This window comes from Silene latifolia, chromosome X (genome assembly GCF_048544455.1).
Source record: "Silene latifolia isolate original U9 population chromosome X, ASM4854445v1, whole genome shotgun sequence".
In the NCBI taxonomy this organism is placed as follows: domain Eukaryota; kingdom Viridiplantae; phylum Streptophyta; class Magnoliopsida; order Caryophyllales; family Caryophyllaceae; genus Silene; species Silene latifolia.
The window spans coordinates 59,433,564-59,459,141 of NC_133537.1; the positions used below are offsets into that span (position 1 = coordinate 59,433,564).

General features: G+C 34.0%; 2 protein-coding genes across 2 annotated transcripts; one reads left to right on the forward strand and one right to left on the reverse strand.

Moving 5' to 3' along the window:
• Window positions 1-2,437: 2,437 nt before the first annotated feature.
• On the reverse strand, window positions 2,438-9,434 carry LOC141621412 (ethylene-responsive transcription factor ABR1-like). The gene is made up of 2 exons (XM_074437942.1): window positions 8,842-9,434; window positions 2,438-3,240 (listed from the first exon to the last, which is right to left on the reverse strand). The coding sequence occupies exons 1-2, from the start codon at window positions 9,230-9,232 to the stop codon at window positions 2,498-2,500; spliced, it is 1,134 nt and encodes a 377-aa protein (XP_074294043.1). The 5' UTR covers window positions 9,233-9,434; the 3' UTR covers window positions 2,438-2,497.
• Window positions 9,435-11,105: 1,671 nt separating this feature from the next.
• Window positions 11,106-13,310, forward strand: LOC141617433 (uncharacterized). The gene is made up of 2 exons (XM_074434633.1): window positions 11,106-11,720; window positions 11,826-13,310. The coding sequence occupies exons 1-2, from the start codon at window positions 11,106-11,108 to the stop codon at window positions 13,308-13,310; spliced, it is 2,100 nt and encodes a 699-aa protein (XP_074290734.1).
• Window positions 13,311-25,578: the final 12,268 nt, after the last annotated feature.

Genomic DNA, 25,578 nt, shown 5'->3' on the forward strand with positions numbered 1-25,578 from the left:
ATTTGTACCCTCATATGGTTGTAGGTATACGAATTTGTTCAAGCTACATTCGGATTAAATGTGACGCTGCATGGAAGACGTACTTTAAAGCTGGTGTAGGATGATTTTTTTTCAAAATGATGTTGGTACTATCATTCATCAAAATCATGCAAAATTCTGGGCAAGATATGCTTTTCAAACTGAAGCTTCTGCGATTCACTATGCGATTTCTGATGCTATTGGACGTGGTTGGTTATAGGCACATTGAAGCTACTACAGACTGTTTGAATTTGGCCTTTTAGGTTGCTGGCATTGTTGTTTTGGATCATTATGCAAAGGCCATCCTTGTATCGATTAATAATTTACTAGTTACTACTCACTGTTTTTCCATAATTTATTGCCCTAGAAACCTTAATAGAAGTGCTCCTTCTATAGCAAAATCAGCTATAGTTTGAGACTTTGAGTATATCTTTTCTCTCACTGTCAAAAAAAAAAGAAGTAAAATCATAAACATAACAATCTTAGAGACATATTGATTATACAGCAAGTCTCCATTACGATGAATATATCCGTCACAAACTTAAAACTTGTGACGGGTCGAATATCTGATGGTGAACGAGTCGTTGTTCACTCAATCAAACACATTTATAATCTCAACAAGCAACTAGTTAGTGGTTAAGTCGAGGTCGATCCACGGGACGGTGTGCTTTGGGTTCTAAGCCTATCTATCTCAATTTATGTTAGTGTCACAATTGGTTTGGGTTGGAGTTGGTGAGTCTAAACTAATAGAAGCAATGAATTAAAACAAGTAATAAATTAAGAGATGTAGAACAATTGATTAAAGGTACTAGGGTGTCATGGGATCATAGGGGATTCTAGTGGTGATCATACAAACATGTTTACATAGTTGCAAGCAATTATTGTTGTAGAGAAATCGAGTTAGTTTATGTCTTACAATTCCTAGGAAGATTTGGGTCCCGGAGCCGAGTCGATCAAGACTGTACAACACCTACAAGTCGACTTACTTTCTTCCTATTCACTTTTATGCATGGTCTAACAAGACCCGAGTTAGTTTATATCTTACAAGTCTTGTTGAATACATAAGAGATGTATATATGCAAGGTTTCATAGTCAAGCATTTTATCAAGCATAACATGTGCATAGGTTAACACTTCAACAAGCAAGCAATCTTATGATAACATATTAGATTAAGTATGAATCTACCCCCATGTTATAGTTCCTCTAATCTCTCATTAACCCTACCTAAGAGACTACTCACTCATGATCATGGAAAACATGATAACAAGGGTGTCAATCACATTAACTAGTCTAAACATGATGAATGAGTAAAACAATAAAGAATAAAGAGTAAAGAGATTATACCAATATTAAGATGAACAAATGAAAAGGAAAAATAATAGAAGAAAACTTGATTGATTGATGAAGAGTTGTCAATTCTCCAATAATAACCGAATAATCTTCAATTACCCAATAATAAATCTTAAACAATAATTAAGAAAAGATTAATGTGTAATTTGTGGAAACATTAAGTGCTAATCTATTCTAATCTACTCCTAATGTAAGCTTTGCCTCCTACTAAGAGGGCTTAATCCTTTGATTATTACAAGAGAGGTATTTATAGTGGTACAAGGATTAGGTTAAATAAGGGCTTAAATGACGATTAGACCCTTTTAAAAGGAGGTTAGAGCCTTGCAAGTCTCAGGAGGAGCCCCACGTCTTGTGCAGGGGGGAGACGCTCGTCCTATGCTCGGGCCGCTCGATTGGCTGCCGAGTCGCCCGGATTGGGCTTGAGCCGCTCGGATTGTGAGCCAGCATGGTTTCTCCTTCTTTGACTGCCTCAAGATCCGTGGGGATCGTTGAGGGGTCATGGGGGTCTTCATCATTGTCCCTTTTCTTCGCTTTATTGACTTAGGTCTTTGGTATTAATCTCCTCTTTGATGCTTGGTCGTTAGATATCATCAATTTAGCTCCGCTTTACTCCATTTAGGCAAGGTTAATGCTCTTCTCCTACAAAGGACACCAAACCTCATAGAATATGCATAGAAGGAGGCTAAAGACAAGAAACGTCTCTAATACATACTAAAAAGCATAGGAACTAGGCTAGTTAGGGGACTAAGTGTGCGTAAATAGGAGTCACATCAATATCACTCATATAGGTAGATAAGACAAAAACTAAAATACATAAAGAATCACAAATGACTTGTCTTTATCTATTTATGTGGGTTTTATTTGACCCGTCACAAACTTGTGATGGATATTATCCTATCACAAATGTGAATTTGTGTTGATTATAAGAGACTTAAGAGTAAAAAGTCAACTCCTTGAGTGGTCAACATAAATTGGCCAAGACAAAATCAAAACCCCATACCATTCTCCCACGTTTGACCATGAATGAGTATACCACCATAAAAAGTTAAAAACCTCCAACAAAAGAACATTCTAAAACAGAGTACAAAAACACCCTACTACTTTAAAATCAAACAAGACTAAATTACAATCATGACCCTGACGAATCATTCTTATACTGATCCACATTTCCTTGACTTCCACGTGGCTGAATCTCCACCGTCGGATACACCATTTGTGAGGATGCAACTATTGATGATGATGCTAAAACAGAGGAATTCATAGGAACAATTTGTGTGGGTGTAGACTCCAATGAAGAGGTCATTAGCATTCTATCTAATAAACTTAACCCAACTAAGTCACTTTGATTATCGTTAATTTGACTCGTAAGTAACCTCGAGTAATTAACATAATCCTTGTATTCTTGAGTTTCTTGGACGAACTGTAATGGCGGATTTTGCATTAATGGTGGGACCAAAAGGGTTGACGTAGAATTTGAAGTCGAAAAATGGGTAGTTGCCGGAATTGTCGTTGGAATTGTAGTTTGAGTGTTGTGGAGAGTAACATTTTCGGGGAAGTTGAGTTTGGCTTTGCTGCCCCTAAATCTTAGAGCAGCTTCGTCGTAAGCACGGGCAGCTGCTTCGGCTGTGTCGAATGTACCGAGCCAAACACGGGCAGCTTTGTAGGGGTCTCGAATCTCAGCTGCCCACTTGCCCCATGGTCTTTGTCTAACTCCTCTGTATTTTCTTCTACTTGGTTCTCCTCCTACTTGTTGTGTAATGTTGGGCTCCCGCATGGTGGGGCTTTGAGAATATGTTGGGGCTACCAATCGGGCTGTCGTCGTCGTCGTAGTTGTCGGTGTCCTGGTAGGTTGGATTCCGTGGCTTGATCCCTCTACAATTCAAGTAGAGAAATGTAAGATATTGTGGAAAAATTACTCTTATCATCACAATGTCATAAAGGAATCATTGCAATTTGGTCATGCTTATTTTTCAGGTTGTAAGTACGACCTATATGAGAAACTATAATTGTATGCAGTACAGTATGATGTAAGAGAAAAAGATCTGCGAATATCTTAAAACTACAGAAAAATGACATACTGGGAACAAAGTCAAGTAGATAACTATGCTCACAACCCTTCATCCAAATCATTTGTTTAGCTTTGCTTTGATAAAAATACTAATCAGTTAGACATAATATAAAAGGTAAACAATGAATAAGACATAGTTAGGGAGTATTAGAGAATACAGTATATTATTAGGATTATCTAACCTAATATCTCTAATACATAATCCTAATAATAATACTTCTTCTCTAATAGGGAGTATTAGCTACAGCAAAGTGACCTCTTTTTGCTTGTTTAACTTGGTTAAAATGGCGTTGAAACTTGAAAGCTTAGTGATGTCAAGTTGCATAAAAGTTGGGTACAAAGCTAATGATGAACAAGTTTTATAACATGATATAAGTAATCAAACTGACGGTGCAAACACAACAAACTGGAAACTCAAGAGCTTTGATTACATTTAGTGTATTATGGAGTACTCGCTATTAATTGACTTTTACATAATGACACCCTACGAAAATAAAGGTACTCCCTCTGTCTCGGTCATTTGTTGTCCTTTCTATTTTAAGAATGAATTTGATGAGTAATTTGATCATTCACACTCAATTTATTCCACTTGTCATTTAGTAATTGGCCCTCTCCTCCTTTCCTTGGTCTTTGTGCCAAAACCAAATGACAACAAATGACCGGGACGGAGGGAGTATTAAGTAAGATTAAGAAAACTGTTAATATGTAGTAGTAGTAGTAATTCCTTTATACTCTTCTGTCCCGTCATTTGGTTATCTATAATTTTAGCACAAAAACCAAAAGGATAGGAGGGGAAACCCGTTAAAAACATTTCTAATATAGGAAGATAGATATATGAATGAGACACTTAAAATTGAAATAAGTAAACAAATGATTGGGGTGAAAGAAATATATATCATGGTATGTGGGTTGCACGAGAGGTAAGTTAGTTAAGACCTAAAATAATAGTTAGGTGAAGGGAGGACCGTACAAAACTAGATGCTCTAATTATGATTAGTACGGCTAATTAGGTGATTATAGTAAATTAGTGATAGGCTAATGAAGTAGTCGGCCATAAAATAATTAAAGTTTATTGCATTATGACAAGAATGCCAGCATTTTGATAGAATTATTCGAGAACACTACGTTAGTTCTAGGTTGGTGCAATGAGACATAACACATATGCATGCAAATTGTACAAACATACCATACGCACTCAACACTAGTACTGTATTCAATGTATCAACTATCAAGCATGCATGGGGATAACTATTGATGCAAATTGGATACTTGCTCGTGAAATTATGATACATGAACATACCCCAAATTACATTTCATCAAATCTCGCTTGTAACTGTTACAAGCTTGTAACCTTTGATAACCCTCTTTCCTATTTGTTGTTACTTTAATCGGTATGAGGGGTTACAAGTTTTTGATTGTCACAAATGATAATTTATGATCACCTTTTCAATTATTTCATGTTTTATTATTAGCTATTTTAGTATTATTCTCATAAATTTTAGATAATATAATACGACGACAATCATAGGATGCATGTAAGTTTGTATTAGGATATTCAATGCATGGCGGATTAGGGATTATCCGTGCATGCATATATGGAAATATTAGTATTAACTAAAATTTGTTAAAATAAATAAAATTAATACTTTATTATAGATAGATATTTTTCATCGGTTTTTCTGAAAAATATCGCCACATCTTAAAAAGACTTAAATAGAAAGTTTAACGATAAATATCATGGAAAATTGACATATATAATAATGCGCCTTTTTAAATTTTAATGTCATATCTATTGTTAAACTTTTCATTTAATTATTATTGCTTGTATAAATAAGACTAATATATATATATATATATATATATATATATATATATATATATATATATATATATATATATATATATATATATAAGAGAGTTTTTTAAAGCGATCCGAGAGTGTCCACATCATCAAAAATCAATTTAGGAAAGTATAATTTTTTATGTAAAAAATAAAGTGGAAAATCTTTTAATTATTATAATATGTATATTTCCTAAATTATATTCAAGTGATATTTCCAATTTTTATATCAAACTTTTACATTTCATGTTGCAAAAAAATATCATTAAAAAAATTATGAAAATAATATAATTAGCTTTGTGTTAAAAAAATGCTATCAATAGAGTATAAATTTCATATTATTTGCACATGTTAAAGATGGTGTACTTCTTAATACGTAAAATTGTATAATTTTTAGTATGTTTTGTCCCACATTGGAAAATAAGTAGGTGTGGTGAATATATTACATATAAATAGTAGAATTGTCCCACATCGAAAGATTAGTATAAGGTGATGTGATCCTATGATTATAAATAGGATGCATATTTGGAACTTATGTATCCACCAAAATTTGTCGAGTCTCATAAATATTGTTTTAAAGAGCTCTTAAGATTTTCTATCGTTATCTACGATATGATATAAAAATAAAGTGGAAATCGTTGGGAATTACTATGGAAAGAGTTAAGAATATGAACAAGAAAATCAAAAAATAACTAAAGATTGAACAAGAAAATAAAAAAATAAAAGGTTTTACTAATGGTAGTCTTCTGACACAATACAAAACTAAAGATTTTACTAATGGTTGTCTTCTGAATGCAGTAATAGAGCTTTAATGAGTCGTTATATGTACGATGTAGATATCCATATCTAATGATCGAGATTAAGTGATTTTTACCTTCAAAGAAAAATAATATGTATACAATAGTGGTTGTTTAAGAAGAAACATGTATTTCTTGGTATGTTATATCTTTCACATTGAAAAATAATGTAGGCATTATGAACATACTACGTCTAAATAATTAAATTATGTATCTCACATTGAAATAATAGTATACGGTAGGGTGATTCTATAAATATAAATAGGAGGCATCCTTGAAACTTAGGTATTAATCCAAAAAATTTTTGATATAAAAGATATAGACTTTTTAGTATGTTATATGTCTCACATTGAAAAATAATGTAGGTGTTGTGAATATATTATGTATAAATAATAGAAATGTCCCATATATATACATTTTCTATATTATATTAAAGTGATGTTTATTATTTTGATATAAAAACTTTATATTTCATTTGAAAAAAAATATCGTATGAAAATTATATAATTAGATCGTGACAAAAAAATGCTATCATTAGAGTGTATATTGTATTGTATTGTATTTTCTCATTATTAAATCGGGTTGATCTCAAAGCAGGTACAAAAAAAATGGTGTACTTAGTAGTTAGTATGTTATTTGTCCTACATTGAAAAGTAACGTAAGTGTGGTGAATATACTATGTATAAATATTAAAATTGCCCCACATCGGAAGATTACTGTAAGGCATGGTGATCTTATGATTATAAATAGAAGTCATAACCCAAAATCTTTTGATTCCCTTAAGTATTGTCAGAGATAACTCTTAAAAGAGTTTATATTACTGTTTCTACAATAATGATTTCTAACCTAAGTTAATGTTTGAAAAATCTTTTAGTTATTATAATATATACTATGTATTTCTTATTTTATATTCAAGTGATGTTTCTAATTTTCATATAAAAACTTTTAAATTTCATTTGACAAAATAATGTCGGTAAAAAAATTATGAAAATAATATTATTAGATTCATGGTAAGAAATGCTATCATTAGAGTATATATAGATTTCATATAATTTGCACATATTAAAGATGGTGTATTTCATAGTATGTTATATCTCCCACATTGAAAAATAATATAGGTGTGACAAATATACTACATATAAAAAATAGAATTTTCCCACATCAAAATATAGCATAAGGTGGGTGGTTCTATGAGCATCCTTGGAACTTAGGCATCAACCCAAAATCTTTTGAGTCGCTTAAGTATTGTCTTCGAGAGCTCTTAAAAGTTTATATCATTATATTTTCTACCTATAGAATTTATATGTCCCATATTGAAAAATAATGTAGGTGTGGTAAATCCGTAAATATACAATGTTTAAATAATATAATTAGAATTGTGTTAAAAAATATTCTATCATTAGAGTATAGGTTCTTATCATTTGCACATATTTTAATTATGATAAAAAAAATAGAAAACAAACGTCAATGGTAGCATGTGTAATCTATCAAAGTTCAAGGTTACCATGAGAAATTTCCAATATTATAATGATATAGTTAGTTAAATTTGCATTTAAAAGAGAGATATCCGTACCAATAAAACAATAAAGGGGGTATTATTTTTTAATTGTTATTTTATTGCCACGCCATCAAACTTAACGTCCATTTAACAGCCTTTACATTAGAGGGTACCATGGGCAAAAAAAATGGAACCTCAAGGGTACCATGGGCAGATTTTTAAAAGTAGGGGTAACATGGAAAATCTAACAAAACTAAGGGGTACTACGGGAAATTTCCGTATCTCAATTATTTTAATTTTTTTTTTTTGAAGAAAAACAACGTACAAATATTAATGGAGAGTACTTGATCATATTATTAAATTTAAATATAACTATTAGATATAATTAGTAGCAATTGTCTGTATTCGGTATTCGAGATCTGGTTGGATGTCGAACTAAGTGCAAAAAAGATGGTGTAATTCTGAATATGTTATTTGTCTCACATTGAAAAATAATGCAGATTTGATAAATATATATTACGTATAAATATTAGAATTGTCCTACATCAGAAAAAAAAATCCAATTTTTGTGAATATATTACTTATAAATAGTAGAATTGTCCCACATCGAAAGATTAATATAAGGTAGGGTGATTATATAATTATAAATAAGAGTTAACCCACGTATTTTTTTTTTAAAGAGATATTTTAATAATATGTAAACAAATCATTAGACATATAATGTAAACATTAAACGCTTATAACGTTTTTTTTTTTTGCATTATAAATAAGTTAATTACCCCGTTGCAACGCACGGGCATTCAAACTAGTAAATAATTAAAAAATACCACAAAAGATTGTCTCATTTATCTAAATATATATCTCTGTTTTAAGGAAAACTACTGATTAATTATTATCTTAACTAGTGTAGCTCATGTGCGACTGCACGGTATTTTAAGTAAAAATATTAGAGAATTTGCATATATCCCAATGTGATATTTTATTAGCCTAATTTATATAAAGGTTAAGCAATGATTTATATTAATTAGGAGATAAAATATTGTTCAATATATATTGAAGATAGATAGTGAAAACTAATTAGGAAAAAAAATATTGTTTAGTGAAATATTACTTAGGCGGGAAAATTTAGAGATGTGTTAAAGCTTTTAGTATTGGGGATTTGGTTCATCCTTTACACTATCTATACGACTATACCCAAGACTCGAAGAGAAAAGTAGGAGGAAAAAAGATTCTAAGAAAACTCTAGAAGTTAAATGAAATAATAAGGTACCTTGAGGAGCAAGAATTGAATAAGAAGAAACAGGATTCACATTACTAAACATGCTACTTCCTTGACCACCAAGCAACCTTCTACTAACTTCATCAAGCTCTCCATAATCTTCATGCCTTCTTTTACCACCAAAACTACGATAAGACGACGATGTCGTCTCGCCGGATGCAACATGTGAAAGAGCAGAAACAATTTCAGACATCTCTCTTTCTCTACTAAACCCTGGCATCATAGGACTTAACATTTCTTTTATAATTCCTTCTAAATTTTCTTCATTTTCCCAATAATTCAAGTTATTAGTAGTGTTAATATTACTACTAATCTCTTCTTCTTCATTGTTGTTTATTCTACTTCTTTTTGCCACTTTTTCTTCTTTATAATACATGCACATAAATGTTTTTTTTTTTCTTTTTTGGTGTTTAAATAAATGGTTGTCTAAAGTTTAGCAAAGAGGAAGAGGCTCTATATATACTCATAAGAGTATTATTTATTTTTATTTTTTAAAAAAAAAGAAAAGATATTTGGCGCCGCCTTTGAAATAGTATAAAAAATTATGCTTAAAGTTGAAGAAAGAAGAGGAAAATTCTGAGAGTAATTTAGTTATTTATTTTAATGTAGTTTAAATTCTGGAATTCTAGTTGGCAACTTGGATAGGTGTTTGTTAAAAGATAGCTATAAATGCAAGTGGATAATATAGGAAGGGGAGAAACTAGAAAGTGCAATACTATATTTTGAGAAATAAAATTTAAAAAATGTATTAAAGTGTCCGATCAGATAAGCTCCAAGTGTTTCAACCCTCTCTGTTGTTGTTATTTCTATGGTATAAACTACGAATATAAAGATTGTCGACCTGTGTTTTCATACTCTAGTAACACATATTTTTGAAACGGTTTTATACTATAAAACGGCCCATCTTTATAAAAATTTATTAAGTTATTGTTAATAATAAAAGGGTGATTTTTATATAACTGGACCCATCTTAAACTATTCCATACTCTCTACAATAATTACTGTGATTTTGTTTTTTGTTTTTTTTACAAAAGAGTTTAGGTTTAACCATTTAAGGGTAGACCTTACCCAGTCCAAGGCCTAAGCAGACCATCAGTGGTGTTTACATATTGCCACCAATAAGACTATATTTTAATTTAATGGGAATCGAGCCCCTCATTTCAAAGGGGAACTCTTTACCATTGGGTTCAACCCTTGTTGGTTTGAGATTTTGTAATAAGAACTATCTCATTGCAAAATGAAAAAGTTGATTTTATACTTTAATTTTCCATGTATTCTTTCTTAAGTTTTTATTTAACAACTTTTAACATATACCCTTATCACACATTTAAAAAAGCCGTTATTTTTATACGGCTAGCGACTATCATAGGTAGGGGATTTTTTTAACGTTATTGATCATTTAGGCTGTATAGATGCATGAAGTTGTCGTTATTATACAGTACAACCAATAAAAACTTAACCGTAATTGGGTTGACAAAATTAAGTAAAAGCAAGCATGTTACATGTTAATGGGGGATTTAGCTATATGTTACGTCAAAATTGACATTTGAATATTAAAAAATGGGTGAGGGGGGATGAAACCGTGCATTACATTTAGCAAATTAAAGTCCAAATGTTGACTAATGTCAAATGGTCAAAGGTTGACTCTCTAATAAATGATACCGGAAGAGCAAGAAAAGACAGGATAGTGTACTGTGGGTTTTGAGTTTGGGGTAGGAAATGTGAACATCAAACGTACGAGATATAAAAAAGAACAAAAGTTGACTACATAATGCTTTCGTGGTTGTCGCAATTCTGACAAATTAGAGCGATCCCATTCTATGTACTATCGGTTGATTCTGTGTATCCCAAGATCGTCCAAGCAAAGGTGACCGACTTATATATACGGAGTATGCAACTTGTCATTCTTCCTATTGTTTTCCTTGTCGACATAATATGTATGCAATGTTAGTTGAATACTTAAATACATATTACAATGAAGATTGTCATAAAATGTATCTCTAACAGGCTGAAGAAACTTATGCCTTTAATTAGTTGGAGAATATCAAAACGGTTTTATTCCTTGGAGAAATATTAGTGATAATATATTGATTTCACATGAACTTTTTCAGCACATCTCACGAAAATTCAAGGGGAAGCAAGGGTTCTTGGCCTTTAAAGTTGATATGAGTAAGGCATATGACATAATTAAATGGCATTTTATTGAGGCTACTATGCTATATATGGGTTTTTCTCAACAGATTTCTAAGTTAATCATGAATTGTGTACAAACAGTGTCGTATGAAATTCTAATTAATGGAGTTGCTGGCAAACCGTTTTATCCTCGAGCTGGTATTCGACAGGGAGATCCCTTGTCTCCTTATTTATTTTCCTTATGCACTAAAGTGTTATCACAATTATTGCTTCATGCTGAAAATGACAAACACCTTACGGGAATCAAGATATCCAGAAGTAGTCCGCCTGTTTCACACCTTCTTTTTGTAGATGATTCTATTTTCTTCATGACGGCTAATATTCAGAATTGTCTTTCCCTCGAAGGTATCCTGATTTTATACTGCCAAATCTCAGGACAACGTATTAATGAGAGTAAATCTGCTATCACTTTTAGCCCTAATTGTACTTTAAGGACTATTCGGAATAGCCTTAAAATTTTAAAGGTTACGAGAAATAAGAATATGAGGTTATATCTGGGCCTTCCAACTGATTTTGGGACCAGTAAAAGGGAAGTTTTTCCATTAATATCTGAGAAGGTTCGAAGGAGAATCTTAAGCTGGAATAATGTTTACTTATCTTCGGCTGGTAGACTTACTCTTATCCGCTCTGTTCTTTCCTCACTTTCTGTTTATTCTCTATCTGCATTTAAAATGTCGGTAAGTGTGAGCTCTAGGATTGATTCCTTGATCTCACAGTTCTGGTGGAGAGGAACGACTTGCAGTGGAAATAGTCTTCACTGAAGTAGTAAATTATTAACCCAGGGCTCTAAAGAACTTGGTGGTATAGGAATTTGTAATATTGGTTGCTTAAATCAGAGTCTCTTAGCAAAGGCGGATTGGCGTATTATTCAACAGCCTGAGGGGCTTCTTAGTCGTGTCTTGGGGACTAAATATCGAATTTCAAAGGACACAATTTTTGATGATGATTTACACAGTAAAGGTTCTTTAACTTGGGGTGGCCGAGGGATTTTATGGGGACTTGAATTGCTTAAAGGAAACCAAGCTTGGCAAGTAGGATTCCCCTCGGCACTCGATGTTTGGAGAGACAATTGGATTCATGGCTCCTCCCTTGCACAGTTACTTTCCCTTCCTCCTGCTGATTTGGCCAACAAACCTTTCATAAGTGTCTCTGAACTACAAACACCTAATGGGGACTGGGATTTTAATCGAGTTCAGTCTATTTGTGGTGGTCAGTTCGTCCCTCTGATCTGCTCTATTCCTATTCCTTGTATGGATGATATTGATAAGGTCTACTGGCCTCTCAATTCGAATGGAATTTATTCCACGAAAAGTGGATACAAGGCTGCGTTTTCTCTTTTATGGACTAGGAAAGTTACAGCTATGGACTTATCTAGGATTGAATCATTGACTATCGCTTTTTGTAAGAATGAACTTTGGTCTCTGCCTATCACCGGTAAGTGGAAGGTTTTTTTATGGAAAATTCTCTCCAATTCTCTTCCAACTAGCGTGGAAGTTGTGCGAAGGGGTCTTAATTGGAATTTTCGATGTCAACTCTGTTTTTCTGAAAATCCACAAGTAGAGTCCATGAGCCATATCTTCCAAGATTGCACTTGTGCTTCTCAAATATGGTTTGCTTCCTCCTTGGGTATCCGTAGTAATATGGGCAACAATCTTTCAATTCAGAATTGGATTATCAATTGGCTTTCCTTTTTCAAGAAAAATAAGAATTTCATTGATGATGTTTCGGTTTTTGTTAGCACACATTGGCGAATATGGTGTTTTCCTAACAATGCTCTTTTTCGCGAGTCCCCCACTGATTTCTACACCCTGTTCAAGCAACTGGATGTCGACGCTAGTAACAATATTTGGGCTGAAAATCAAAGGGAGAAAAGCTTAGCTCTTTTCTTCCATGGGGATTTGTCTGATGTTGACGATGATTTCAAAATCAGAAATCACTTTCCACATGTGCTCGTTGGAACCGATCTTTGTTCTGACCATATACGGATCAAATATGATGCTTTCTGGAAGACAAATCTTAAGGCCGCTGGATGGATCTTTCATGACAAAACTGGAATCATCTTCCACCGGGGACAAGCGGCTTTTTGGGCAAAGTCACCGTATCAACCTGAAGCAACGACTTTAAGGCATGCAATTTCTGATGCTATTTCTCAAGGATACAAGCACATTGATACTACCACGGATTGCTTAAACCTCATCCTTCAAGTTAATGGCATTGGCGACATCACTCATGACTCCGCCAATATTATCCATTCTATCGATCTCTAGCTATCGGTTGTCACTGTTTTTATCTTAGCCACTGTCCTAGAAATCTTAATAGGATCGCTCATGCTATAGCGAGAGCTGTAGTTTAAATGAGCAATCTTTGTCTTAATGACAAAAAAAAATATGTATGCTCTTCTGCCTGTTTCGGTATCGGGTAATCAATAATACTATATACTTCCTCCGTTTCAGTCATTTGTTTTTCTTTGATTTTGGCAAAGGACAATCAATAACCGGAACAGAGGAAGTATATATAACCTAGAAACTAAGGGACGTAAGTAGAAAAATTTATACAATTTCATTATACTCGTACTATATAGTTTATTAGATGTACAAAAATGTTTAACATAGACAAATATAATATAGATAGGTTATGTTTTGGAAACTATTTGATAAAATAAAAAAATTGCAATAACATTGGATGTAGCAAATATGATAGTAATCACTCATATGAGTAAAAACAGCGAGAGTAGTAAAAGAAACGATAATGACGGAGGGAGTACGTAGTGAAAGTATCAATAGTCACACAATACATGTAATGAAAGTAACAGTAGGAAAAACGAAGAAAGTATGAAAAATTAGTTAACAACTCGATTTAACAAAAAAAAAAAATTTATTTATTTAAATATGAGTTCGATAAAATTAACGAGAATGGATATAGCCGTAAAAATAACTTGAGTAGTCAAAGAAACATCAATAACCGGAGGAGTAGTGACTGTAATAGTATTATCATGAAATGTCGTGAATATAATAATATTAACAGCGGGAGTAGTGAATATGTCTCATAATTTTTTGATAAATTCTACATTTCAGTATAAATAGTAAACGCGTGAGTTAAAGCAAATCTAACGTAGTTTTATTTCCTTAGAAATAAAATTTGACGATAAATAGAGATAGCCGGGGGCATCAAACGTAGTCCTATCATATGATATTGTCCTGTACATACTCCCTCCGTCCAAATCAACACTAGGTATCTTTATTTCAAAATTTCACTCACAAAAAAGTCAAATAAGTAACAACCTATCAGGACGAATGTAGTACTTTAAGGCGTCATTTTCAGATTGATCACACAGGTATTTCAGTGGCTGCATCGACATCGAGTATTGCCTCACCCTAGCTATGTAGACTTATTGTAGTGTGTGAACCGTGAAGTACGAGTATAGGACTTTTGTTTAAAACCTCGATCAACTTGTAATGTAGCAACTAGCTCACTAATATTCTGTTGTTCAACTGGAACAACTACCTCCTTCCTCTTTCTTCGCGAAATAAAGTCACAACACAACTAAAAAATAAACATAATTATTAGAGTGAATTAGATTTTATTCCCTTTTTAAATCAACTTTTTTAAAAAGCGAATTTAACAAAAATAACCCAATTTTTAATATGTCTTCCAGAAATAACCCAATCTTTTAACTTAAACAATAATAATCTAATCTTTATATTTTTGTCACAAAAATATCCCAAAATCTCACCTAAACTAATTTCTACCTAATATTGAGAAATGATATTTTGTAAAATAGTTTCATACATTTTTATACTCCCTCTATTTTTCTATATATGACTTTCTCACATTTCGAGACATACACTTCTCTCTTCAATATCTCTCAAATTATATGCTTAAATATAGTAATATGTATACTCATATGAAATAGTTTTTCATAAGGAATTTAATGGTATAATTTTTATAATTTTTTACCAAATATATTTTTGTAAATATTAAAGTCAAAGGTTCGACTCGAAAAAACAAAACGTCATATATTAAAAAATGGAGGGAGTATAAAGTTTATTTTGCGATATCATACTTAAAAAAAAAATCATAACCAAAAAATTTGAAAAATTATAATTTCGTTAGTTATAAATGGAAAATTAATTAATAAAACAAATATATAATTTTTTGAAAAAAAAATAGTTTGGAAAAGATTGCAAGTTTCAAACTTTTTTAATGTTAGAGAAAATTTGTAGAGTTGATAGCCATGTTTGTGATTCTCAATGAATAAAAAGTTTGGTGAAGATGAAAGTTTGGATTTTTTAATTTTCTACTTGATTATTTGATTTTATGTAATGTTAATAAATTTTATATAAAGATTTATGAAACTATTTTACAAAATATCATTTCTCAACATTAGGTAGAAATTAGTTTAGGTGAGATTTTGGGATATTTTTGTGACAAAATACAAAGGTTGGATTATTATTGTTTAAGTTAAAAGGTTGGGTTATTTCTGGAAGACATATCAAAGGTTAGGTTATTTTTGTTAAATTTGCCTTTCTAAAATTATCCTTTTAATTCTTTTTTTTTTTAAATTATTCCCTTAACTTGCAGTTTTTATTAAAATTACTCCCTCAAGTTGCATTTTTGCTAAAATTACTCTCTTAAGTTGCATTTTTTTTCCCTAAAATTGCTTCAAAACTTACAATTTAAGTGACTTATTTCCTCTATTTTTGAACCCCCCCTACATTTGTCTACATAGTTATACCTTTCAAAGTATAGATTGGCTAAGCCACAAACGGAATAAGTTCAAAAATAGACGAAATAAGTCACTTAAATTGGTGTTTGGAGCAATTTTAGCAAAAAATGTAACTTAAGGGAGTAATTTTAAAAAAATAAATCAAAAAAGAGTAATTTTAAAAAAGTTGATTTCAAAAGGGAGTAAAATCTAATTTACTCTAATTATTAATCAATTCCAGTCATTTGTTTATCTATTCTATTTTAGGGTGTTTCAGTTAATTAATTATTCACCTTTCTAATTTGAGAATGTTTTTTAGAACAATTTGATCATTCACATTCAATTTGGTCCACTTATCGCCAAATAATTGGCCATTTTTTCTTTCTATGGTATTTGTGTCAAAACTAAAGCTAAACAAATGACTGGGACAAAAGAACTACTAATAACATAAATTATAGAATAAGACGTCTCAACTCTCATAACATAAGACGGTTCATTTTTATAAGAAAAACATATTTATTTAATGCTAATAAATGAGTTAACTTCTTACATAATGAGACTGTCTCTAACTGATACTTTTCGTTCAATGGTACGTAAATGTTGTGCGTTAATTGATTAGGGAATACTTTGTACGTAGTCTTAAGACCATCCCCAAGCAAGGTCAATTGCTTGGTCATGACCTTGCTTGGTCATGGTTAGTGACATAATTAAGTTTCTTAATTGGTGACCAAAGTTGCTAATTTGTGACCAAAGGTCAATTTGTGACCTTTGAAGGTCAATTTGTGACCTTTGCTTCATTTTGGTGACCTCTTCCATGACCCAATAGGTGTCATTTTCTGGTTTGTTGGACACAAAAAAAGGACAACTTCAATCCACTTCTCCTCTGCCAACATGGTGTTCCTCTGTCATTTTCCCAAAAATGAGAAAAGTAAAGAACAAGTTGATAAACAAAATTAAATTATGAATATATACTAAATTAAAACAAGAAAAAATACAAGTATATTAAAAAGGGCCATATTTTTTAATTGTCAACAAAATAAACTCAATTTTGATGTATTTTGACCCACAAAAATTTACCGAGTTGAACAACAAAATCGTTTAAACAGTTTGGGGATGGTCTAACAACAACAAATGAAGAAATATGGGTTGATTTGGGACTAAAAAAATAACAGATCGATGATTAAAAAAAGGATTAGAAAAAAAATTATACTTGGATGATGAAGATCTTGGAAACCCAGAAATGAAAAATAATTAATGAAGGTGAAGATCTGGGTAGGATGAAGGAGGGCAGTGATGGGAACGAAGAAGATGAAGGTTGGGTAGATGGAAGGAGATCATAGTTTTATCATTTAATTATGGTGAATAGGATGAAAGGGGAAGATCTTGGTAAATTAAGGACAAAAATTGATTTGGGGGAGAGTCTGGGTAGAGAACTAGAGATTGGAAACATTAGGGAAATTAGAAAGAGAGGGTTGCTTTTGATTTTTAACGTAATTCCCATTTTTTTTCCCTTTTTCTGATTTTTTTTTTTTTTGAAAAACTGAATTTTATTTTTTAATTCAAATACTTTTGTGTTAATTATAGCATTATATTGTTACTAGTATTTTACAATGAATATATTTATAAAATTAAAAAAAGTAAGAGAGAAGTATATAATATGATAGTGGGAATGTTGTAAAGTGGATAATGATTGGGTTGATGACCTAGGTCGCGACCTTCTGCTTGGGAGGGTGAAAATGGGTCAAGGTTAATAAGGTGGAATTAAGAGTAAAATCGGTTCGTGACCTAGTTAGCGTGACCTTTGCTTGGGCATGGTAACCATCCCCAAGCAAGGTTATCGACTGGGTCGTGACTTTGTTGGGTCACCTTAATGACACCTTAAATTAGGATTAAGGGGATAAATTTGGTGACCTTAAATTACTCAGGGTCAATTGGTGACCTTCAATTGAGTTGGTGACCTTGTTGGTGACCCGATAGGTGACACTCTCTCATTGGCTGAAAAAAAAAAAGGACAACCATCAAAACAAAGGGAGGGTGACCTTTGGTTGAGTATGGTGACCCGATAGGTGGCACTGTCTCATTAGCTGTAAAGTGGAAAATGATTGGGTTGGTGACCTAGGTCGTGACCTTTTGCTTGGGAGGGTAAAAGTGGGTCAAGATAATTAAGGTGTGATTAAGAAGAAAAATATTGGTGACCCGATTAACTCGACCTTCTGCTTGGGGATTATCTTAGACCATTCCCAAGCAGAAGGTCGAGTTAATCGGGTCACCAATATTTTTCTTCTTAATCACACCTTAATCATCGTGACCCACTTTCACCCTCCCAAGCAAAAGGTCACGACCTAGGTCATCAATCCAATCATTTTCCACTTTACAGCCAATGAAAGAGTGCCACCTACCGGGTCACCATACTCAACCAAAGGTCACCCTCCCTTTGTTTTGATGGTTGTCCTTTTTTTTGTTTCCAGCCAATGAGAGAGTGCCACCTATCAGGTCACCAACTCAATTGAAGGTCATCAATTGACCCTGAGTAATTCAAGGTCACCAAAATTATCCCCTTAATCCTAATTTAAGGTGTCATTAAGGTGAGTCAACAAGGTCACGACCCAATCGGTGACCTTGCTTGGGGATGGTCTTAATTCTTATACTCCCTTCCCCATTTGTATTTTTTTTTAGACAAATGTGTATTATCTTATATAAACTATTAAAAAAGAGATTAGATAGTATTCGATTACCATACAAATATAGGGGAATTGCATACCCCTAAACGACTAGAAACGGAATTAGCCGGGCTAAAAGTACAAGCGAAACTAACTGGAATTGAAAGACGACATTTCTTAAAAGGTGGATGATAATAGTCCGCGAACTGGAGCAAGTCAACCTCCTTTCTTTAGAACTTTTAGTGGCAACGACCTTTTCTGTGTACCTGCAAAAAAAAGGGTAAATTGTCAACAAAACCCAACGATCTCTTCCTCGAATTCGGATCAGACTTAACCATTCGACTCCGGTGAATGGAACGCTCCACCTTGCGACAACACTTCCTGCTCAAGGAGTTCTCTTTGACTGCAACAAAGTGAAACTGGACCATGGATAATTTAATATTTAGAGAGGAATCAGCAAACACGATTATACTGGGAAAGCTTCACCTCACAACCCGCTAAATTAAGGACAAGGGAGAGGCGTAGGGAAGTGGCTACGGGTTGGTCATGAACGAGTGGAAGGCCTAGAAAACATACGAGTTTAAGGGCTTGAGTGTAGTGACGAGCAGCCAAAACGAAATTACCTTCCCTGAAAAGGGAGTTCCCCTGTCTTTCACCAAATGGACATTGGAGATGGATGATACCCCCAATTTTATAACCAACCTAGCAAGGTCATCATCATCGACTCCTTTATCATCCACAACAACCAAATCACAAAGATTAAGTAGAAGAAATTGATATTCCAGCTAAGAAAGCAGCAAAAAAACTCGGATATTGCTGCAGCTATTCTTCTTTATCAAGTCGTCACAGTATAAACAGCAAATTTAACCAGGAGAAGCCCGACAAAACACACAACCAAAGAGGAAAAATCGAAGAGAAAGTAGGATTAACAGACGATAGAACTAAAATCAAACCTGAAAGATGATTAAAACATGGGAAGTTGAAAAAACAATCGTAGATCAGGCTTCAGGCGCCGGACGGTTACCTCTCCGGCGAAGCAAACAAAACAGATGGTGAGGTGATGAAGCGTTGAGTCGGTCTAATAGTTTAAGAATTAGGAAAGGTAGAGAGAAGGGGGAGGATTTTTTCTCTCTACCTTTTCCTAATTTTATTTACTTTTGGTTCCTTTCCCATTTGTATTATTCTCGTTAAACTTTGTAGCAAAATATTCACATTGCCCGTGTTTTTTTTTTTTCGTCACAATCATTTGTTTACCTTTGATTAAATACTACTCACAAAAAATATATAAGTGATAAACGAATATAACAACTGAGACGGAGGGAATATTTTAAATATCAAACACGATTAATCTCTCGTCATCTAAGAATCCCGATAAACTCAAAATATATCAATTGTTTAGTTGTGAACACAAATGTGGCATATACTTTCTCTCACCCATTGCCAGAAGATCTCTGCAAAGGCTCATGTGTCATGTCCATGACATTCTGGCACTAAGGCGTACCCTCCAACGTTAGATGTAGTCATGACAAAACAGATCGGTTCGGTATTTGTACAAGTAAACCCAAATATGACCTGAAACACAAATTGACCCCAATATCCAAATTCTGATGGCGCTAAACTTGAATAATACCCTTAAATAAATCGATAATAACACACCTGAAGCATACCTAATTCCCAGAAATGACTCGACTTGTACTTGACCAAAATAACATGTTTGCCATGTCAAGTTACATCGAAGCATGCATGGGATTCCAGAATCTATTATGAAGCCATAGTGTGAAATTGAGCTATGTAAGCAAGTGAGACTCCATTAATGGAGCTTGAGGATGCCATTGTTATGCAGTGAGAACTTAGAATTGTAAAATATCTGTAACTGATTAGAGAGAGAATTTGATAGTGAGAGAAGGAGTAAATAGAATTTGTAATCACATTAACTTAATGAATCTGTTACAATGTTTAGTTTATATACAAACTAACTCTAACAACCTTGGTCAATAGTTAGTTACAGCGGTCAACTATGCTAGCTGTCAATCTACTGTGTCAGCTGTACAAAGAAGCTTCTAGAACTTGGATGGATGCTATTAGATTCTGCAGTGTCTTCATCTTCGTCTTTGATGACCTGCTACTGCCGATAGAGCACCAGGTTCCATAGCCCCCCCTCAAGTTGGATGCTCATGAACAGGAGTGAAAAGCAATCCTAACTTGGAAGACAAAAAATGATGTTGTTGGGCACCTAGGGGCTTGGTCATTACATCAGCCAACTGTAGACTTGATTTTACATGATTAGTACAGATTAATCCTTCTTGAATTCGCTCTCGAATGTAATGACAGTCTATGTTAATGTGCTTTGTTCTTTCATGGAACACCGGATTGGTTGCGATGTGCTGAGCAGCTTTATTGTCACAATTGAGTTGAATTGGTAATGCAACTGTAACACCAAAATCCTACAGCAAAGCTTGCACCCATACAATTTCAGAAGCAGTATATGACATGGCTCTATACTCTGATTCTGCAGAGCTCTTAGAAATAGTTTTTTGTTTTTTTGTTTTCCATGAGATCAGTGATTCACCAAGGAACACACAATGAACAGTTAAGGATCTGCAACTAAAAGAGCATGAGCCCCAATCCGCATCACAATATGCCTTCAAATTAAGAGCATTATTTGCTGGATAGAAGAGAGCAGCTTCTATTGTACCCCTGAGATACCTTACAACATGAAGTGCAGCTTGAAAATGGGGTTCCCTGGGAACACTTAAGAACTGGCTGAGGTGTTGTATGGCATAAGATAGATCTGGTCTGGTCAGATTCAGATATAGTAACCTACCCACCAACCTTCTGTAAGACTCAGGATCAGAAAGTGGTTTGCCAGTATTAGTAGACAAGTGCAGGCCTCTGGGAAGTGGGAATTCAACAGGCTTTGCATCCTGCATTCCTATGTCCTTGAGAATATCTAATACATACTTCCTCTGATTCAGTAAGATCCCCTCAGAAGACTGCAAGACTTATAATCCCAGAAAGTACCTGATAAGCCCTAGATCTTTAATAGTAAAGGCTTGGTCTAAAGATCTCTTGAGAGTAGGAATGAAAGCTTTGTGGTTCCTAGTTATCAGAAGATCATCTACATAAACAAGTACAATAGTCACAAGATCTTCTTCCTTTCTGATAAACAGAGAGTAATCACTCTTGGATTGAACAAAAGAGTGCGACAGAAGCAGTTTAGTGAGCTCAATATTCCATTGCCGGGAAGCCTGCTTGATCCCATATAGTGACCTTTTTAGTTTGCAAACTTGGCCTGGTGAGGCCTTGGTATACCCCTCAGGTGGAAGCATGTACACCTCTTCATCAAGGAAGCCATGGAGAAAGACGTTATTAATGTCTAGCTGATGAATTTGCCATTGCTTAGCTGCAGCTACTGCTAAGAAAATCCTTACTGTGACAAATATAGCCACAGAGGAAAAAGTGTGCTTTTAATCTTTCCCTTCTACTTGGCTATACCCCTTGGCCACAAGCCTGGCTTTATGCCTTTCCACACTACCATCAGGCCTAAACTTAACCTTAAAGACCCATTTTGATCCTATTGCTCTAAAACCAGTTAGGAGTGAAACAAGCTCCTAAGTACCATTGTCCTCCAAAGCTTGGAGTTCCTTAGTCATAGCTAAAACCCAGTTTGGATCATCCTTTGCCTGTGCATAAAAGGAAGGCTCAAATGTCTGGATAACAGCATTGAGTGATGCGGTCAAGGAAGAAGAAGCAAAGACAGTATCTCTGTGTATAAGTTTTTGTATTTTATTTGGAAAAACAAACCCTTGTAATCTAGAGGAGATTGTTTTATGTCTGACTGATTGCCTAGATTCAGAAGTTGTAGAAATAGTAGGATCATGGTGAGAAACATCATTTGGAATATTATGATGCAAAGAGATGGAATTTGTGGTTATTTCATTAATAGGAGAAGTATTAGTTTGAATAAAAGGAGTATTATTTGTAGTATGAATAGTAGCATTTCTCTGCTGAGCAGGAGAAACTACTGAAGTATGATTATTAGTAATAACATCATCATCAATAACAGAATGCACAAGAAATTTGTAGGGATCTGTGCTAGATTCATTACTTTGATTATGGTAGGGAAATTTATTCTCAAGAAAGATGACATCTCTGCTTACAAAGATCTTTTTGTTGTCTAGATCAAACAGTTTATAAGCCTTTTGTCCAAAAGGATATCCAATGAAAAGACATCTCCTTCCTTTTGAAGCAAATTTGTCCTTAGTCACAGAATTAAGGGGAGCATAACATAAATAACCAAAGATTCTGAGCTCTTCATATGTAGGTACTTTACCCATTAAAACCTCATAGGGAGTCTTCTAATTCAAAACAGGAGATGGAAGCTTATTGATTATGTATGTGACAGCTAAGACACTCTCACCCCAAAACCTTTTGGGTAATTTAGCAAATAACATCATAGCCCTAGCAGTCTCAATCAAATGTCTATGTTTCCTCTCTACTCTACCATTTTGTTGTGGTACCCCTGGCACACTCTTTTGGTGCATAATGCCCTTCTTGGCCAAGAGCCCTAGACAATTATCTTGAATTACCTCAGTACCATTATCACTTCTAAGAATTTTGACAGTAGAATTATATACATTTTCAACCTGAACAAAAAAATTCTCTAAAATGGACACTACTTGAGTTTTGTATTTAAGCAAGAAAGTCCAAGTAGTTCTTGAATGATCAATCCACAATAGTAAAAAAATAATGAGCACCAGTGATTGAAGCAACTTTGTAAGGACCCCAAAGATCCACATGAATAAGATCAAATTTACAAGTTGCCCTACTAGTACTTCTATCAAAAGGTAACCTATGAATTTTAGCTTGCAAACAAGTTTCACAATCATAGTGCTTCATGTCTTTACGAGGAATAGCAGTAATATGCTGCATCTTAGACAATGAAGTATGCCCTAATCTTGCATGCAAGAGATCAACATCACTATGTTTATTACAATCTGATGCCTGAGAACAAAGACAACTAACAGCAGTAACTACTGCATTATTAACAGCTAACAACTTGGCAACTCTATGCTTGAGCTTGTATAAGCCTCTTTCTTGTAAGCCAACACCAACAGGAATGCTAGAAGCAGGGTCCTGGATCAGACATTTGTCCACCAGAAATTTTATCAACAAACCAGTAGTAGATAATAATTTGCCTACTGATAACAAATTATGTTTAAAAGCAGGAATATATAAAGCATCATATAGTCTAATGCCAGATTCTAGGGTGATATGTCCTCCAGAAGTGACTAATTGTGATGAACCATCTGGTAACCCTATCAAAATTGGCCTTTTTAAGACATGTAAACTATCAAAATAATGTTTATGTCCAGGCATATGATCTGTAGCACCAGAATCAATAATCCAAGCATTTTGACAAGCATCACAAGCCTTTTGAGAAGCAAAGGTGATACCTGCAAAATTTACTGAAACATCTGAAAAATCCAGAGGTGTATCAGTCTTAGCCTGGTGAATTTGCATCATGTGATTGTATAAAGCAGTCAGCATGGTAGGATCAAACTGAACAGGTGACACCTGCTGAGGAACATGTTGTTGTGAAAAACCTTGTTGTATTCCCTGCTGATGTGGAGCAGCAGCAACAAAGCTCTGTTGATTCTGATTGTGAGAAGGAGCTCCCTGATTGAATTGTGGGACATACTGAGGAACATACTGTGATGTGGAAGCATTATTCTGAAACTCCTGATTATGCTGACCAAAAGCAGAAGTACCAGCAGCATTGCCAGAAAACCTAGCCATGTACTTGGCCTTTAGTTCAGGGAACTTGATAAAACAAGCTTCAGGAAGATGTCCTTTTTTATTGCAATGATAGCACCACCTATCATCAGTCTTAGACTTCTTGTCTTCCTTCTTCTCCTCCCTTTTCCATACATTCCATGGTCCTTTACTATGATTACCAGACTTAGATGCATTCATTGCACTCACATCATGTGAAGGATTGACAATATTAGAAATCATTTTCTGACTTTCTATTTGTTGAATGATGGAATAAACTTTGTTAAGAGGTGGTAAAGGATCCATTGCTAGAATATTTGACCTAGGATGTTCATAAACATCACTTAATCCCATAAGAAAATTGAGCACTTTCTCTCTGAGAGACATATCAAGCATTTTCCTATACAGATTACATGAACACTTATCTATAGCACCACATTCGCATTCAGGTATGACTTCTAATTCATCAATGTCATCCCAATTACGCTTTAATTTTGTGAAATACTCAACAACAGTATCATTGCCTTGAGAAATGTTCCTTAATTCCTTCTTTAATTGAAACAACAAAGGCGCGTTGGATTGACCATACCTCTCACAAAGATTTGTCCAGAGATGCTTAGCAGACTTACAAGTAATGAAATTCTCCTTGAGATCAGGATCAATGGAGTTCAATAACCAACACCGTACTATATAATCACTTCGAATCCACTGAGAATGCTTAGGAGAAGTTAATGCAGGCATGGCTACAGCTCCAGTCAAGAAACCTTGCTTATTCTTTGTACCGAGCGCCATAACAACACACCTGCTCCAGGACATGAAGTTTTTACCAGGAAACTTCGTATTTCCAAGCTCTATTGCAGGCGAATCTGAATTCGCTAAGAAAGTAGGATCATCATAAGGATTGCTGTAAGAAGCATCTGTATTCACAGTTTCTGTCGTCATTTCTGTGTATGTAGAGTAGAATTACAGAAAAAATAGAGAATGATGAAGAAATGATCAATTTTAATTGATTTTGAGCGGAAACGAAAACGAAGAAGACGCGATTAAAATGCGAAAAAAAAATGGAATTTGAAGTAAAGATATGCAGAGACAGGCTATTCTTGCTCTGATACCATGTGAAATTGAGCTATGTAAGCAAGTGAGACTCCATTAATGGAGCTTGAGGATGCCATTGTTATGCAGTGAGAACTTAGAATTGTAAAATATCTGTAACTGATTAGAGAGAGAATTTGATAGTGAGAGAAGGAGTAAATAGAATTTGTAATCACATTAACTTAATGAATCTGTTACAAAGTTTAGTTTATATACAAACTAACTCTAACAACCTTGGTCAATAGTTAGTTACAGCGGTCAACTATGCTAGCTGTCAATCTACTGTGTCAGCTGTACAAAGAA

Bases quoted from the DNA above. Each gene is read 5' to 3' on its own strand.
- LOC141621412 (XM_074437942.1), bottom strand. From the start codon at position 9,232: ATGTGCATGTATTATAAAGAAGAAAAAGTGGCAAAAAGAAGTAGAATA. The intron at 3,241-8,841 runs GTACCTTATTAT...CTTGAATTGTAG, and splicing joins TTCAATTCTTGCTCCTCAAG to AGGGATCAAGCCACGGAATC.
- LOC141617433 (XM_074434633.1), top strand. From the start codon at position 11,106: ATGAATTGTGTACAAACAGTGTCGTATGAAATTCTAATTAATGGAGTT. The intron at 11,721-11,825 runs GTAAGTGTGAGC...TTATTAACCCAG, and splicing joins TATCTGCATTTAAAATGTCG to GGCTCTAAAGAACTTGGTGG.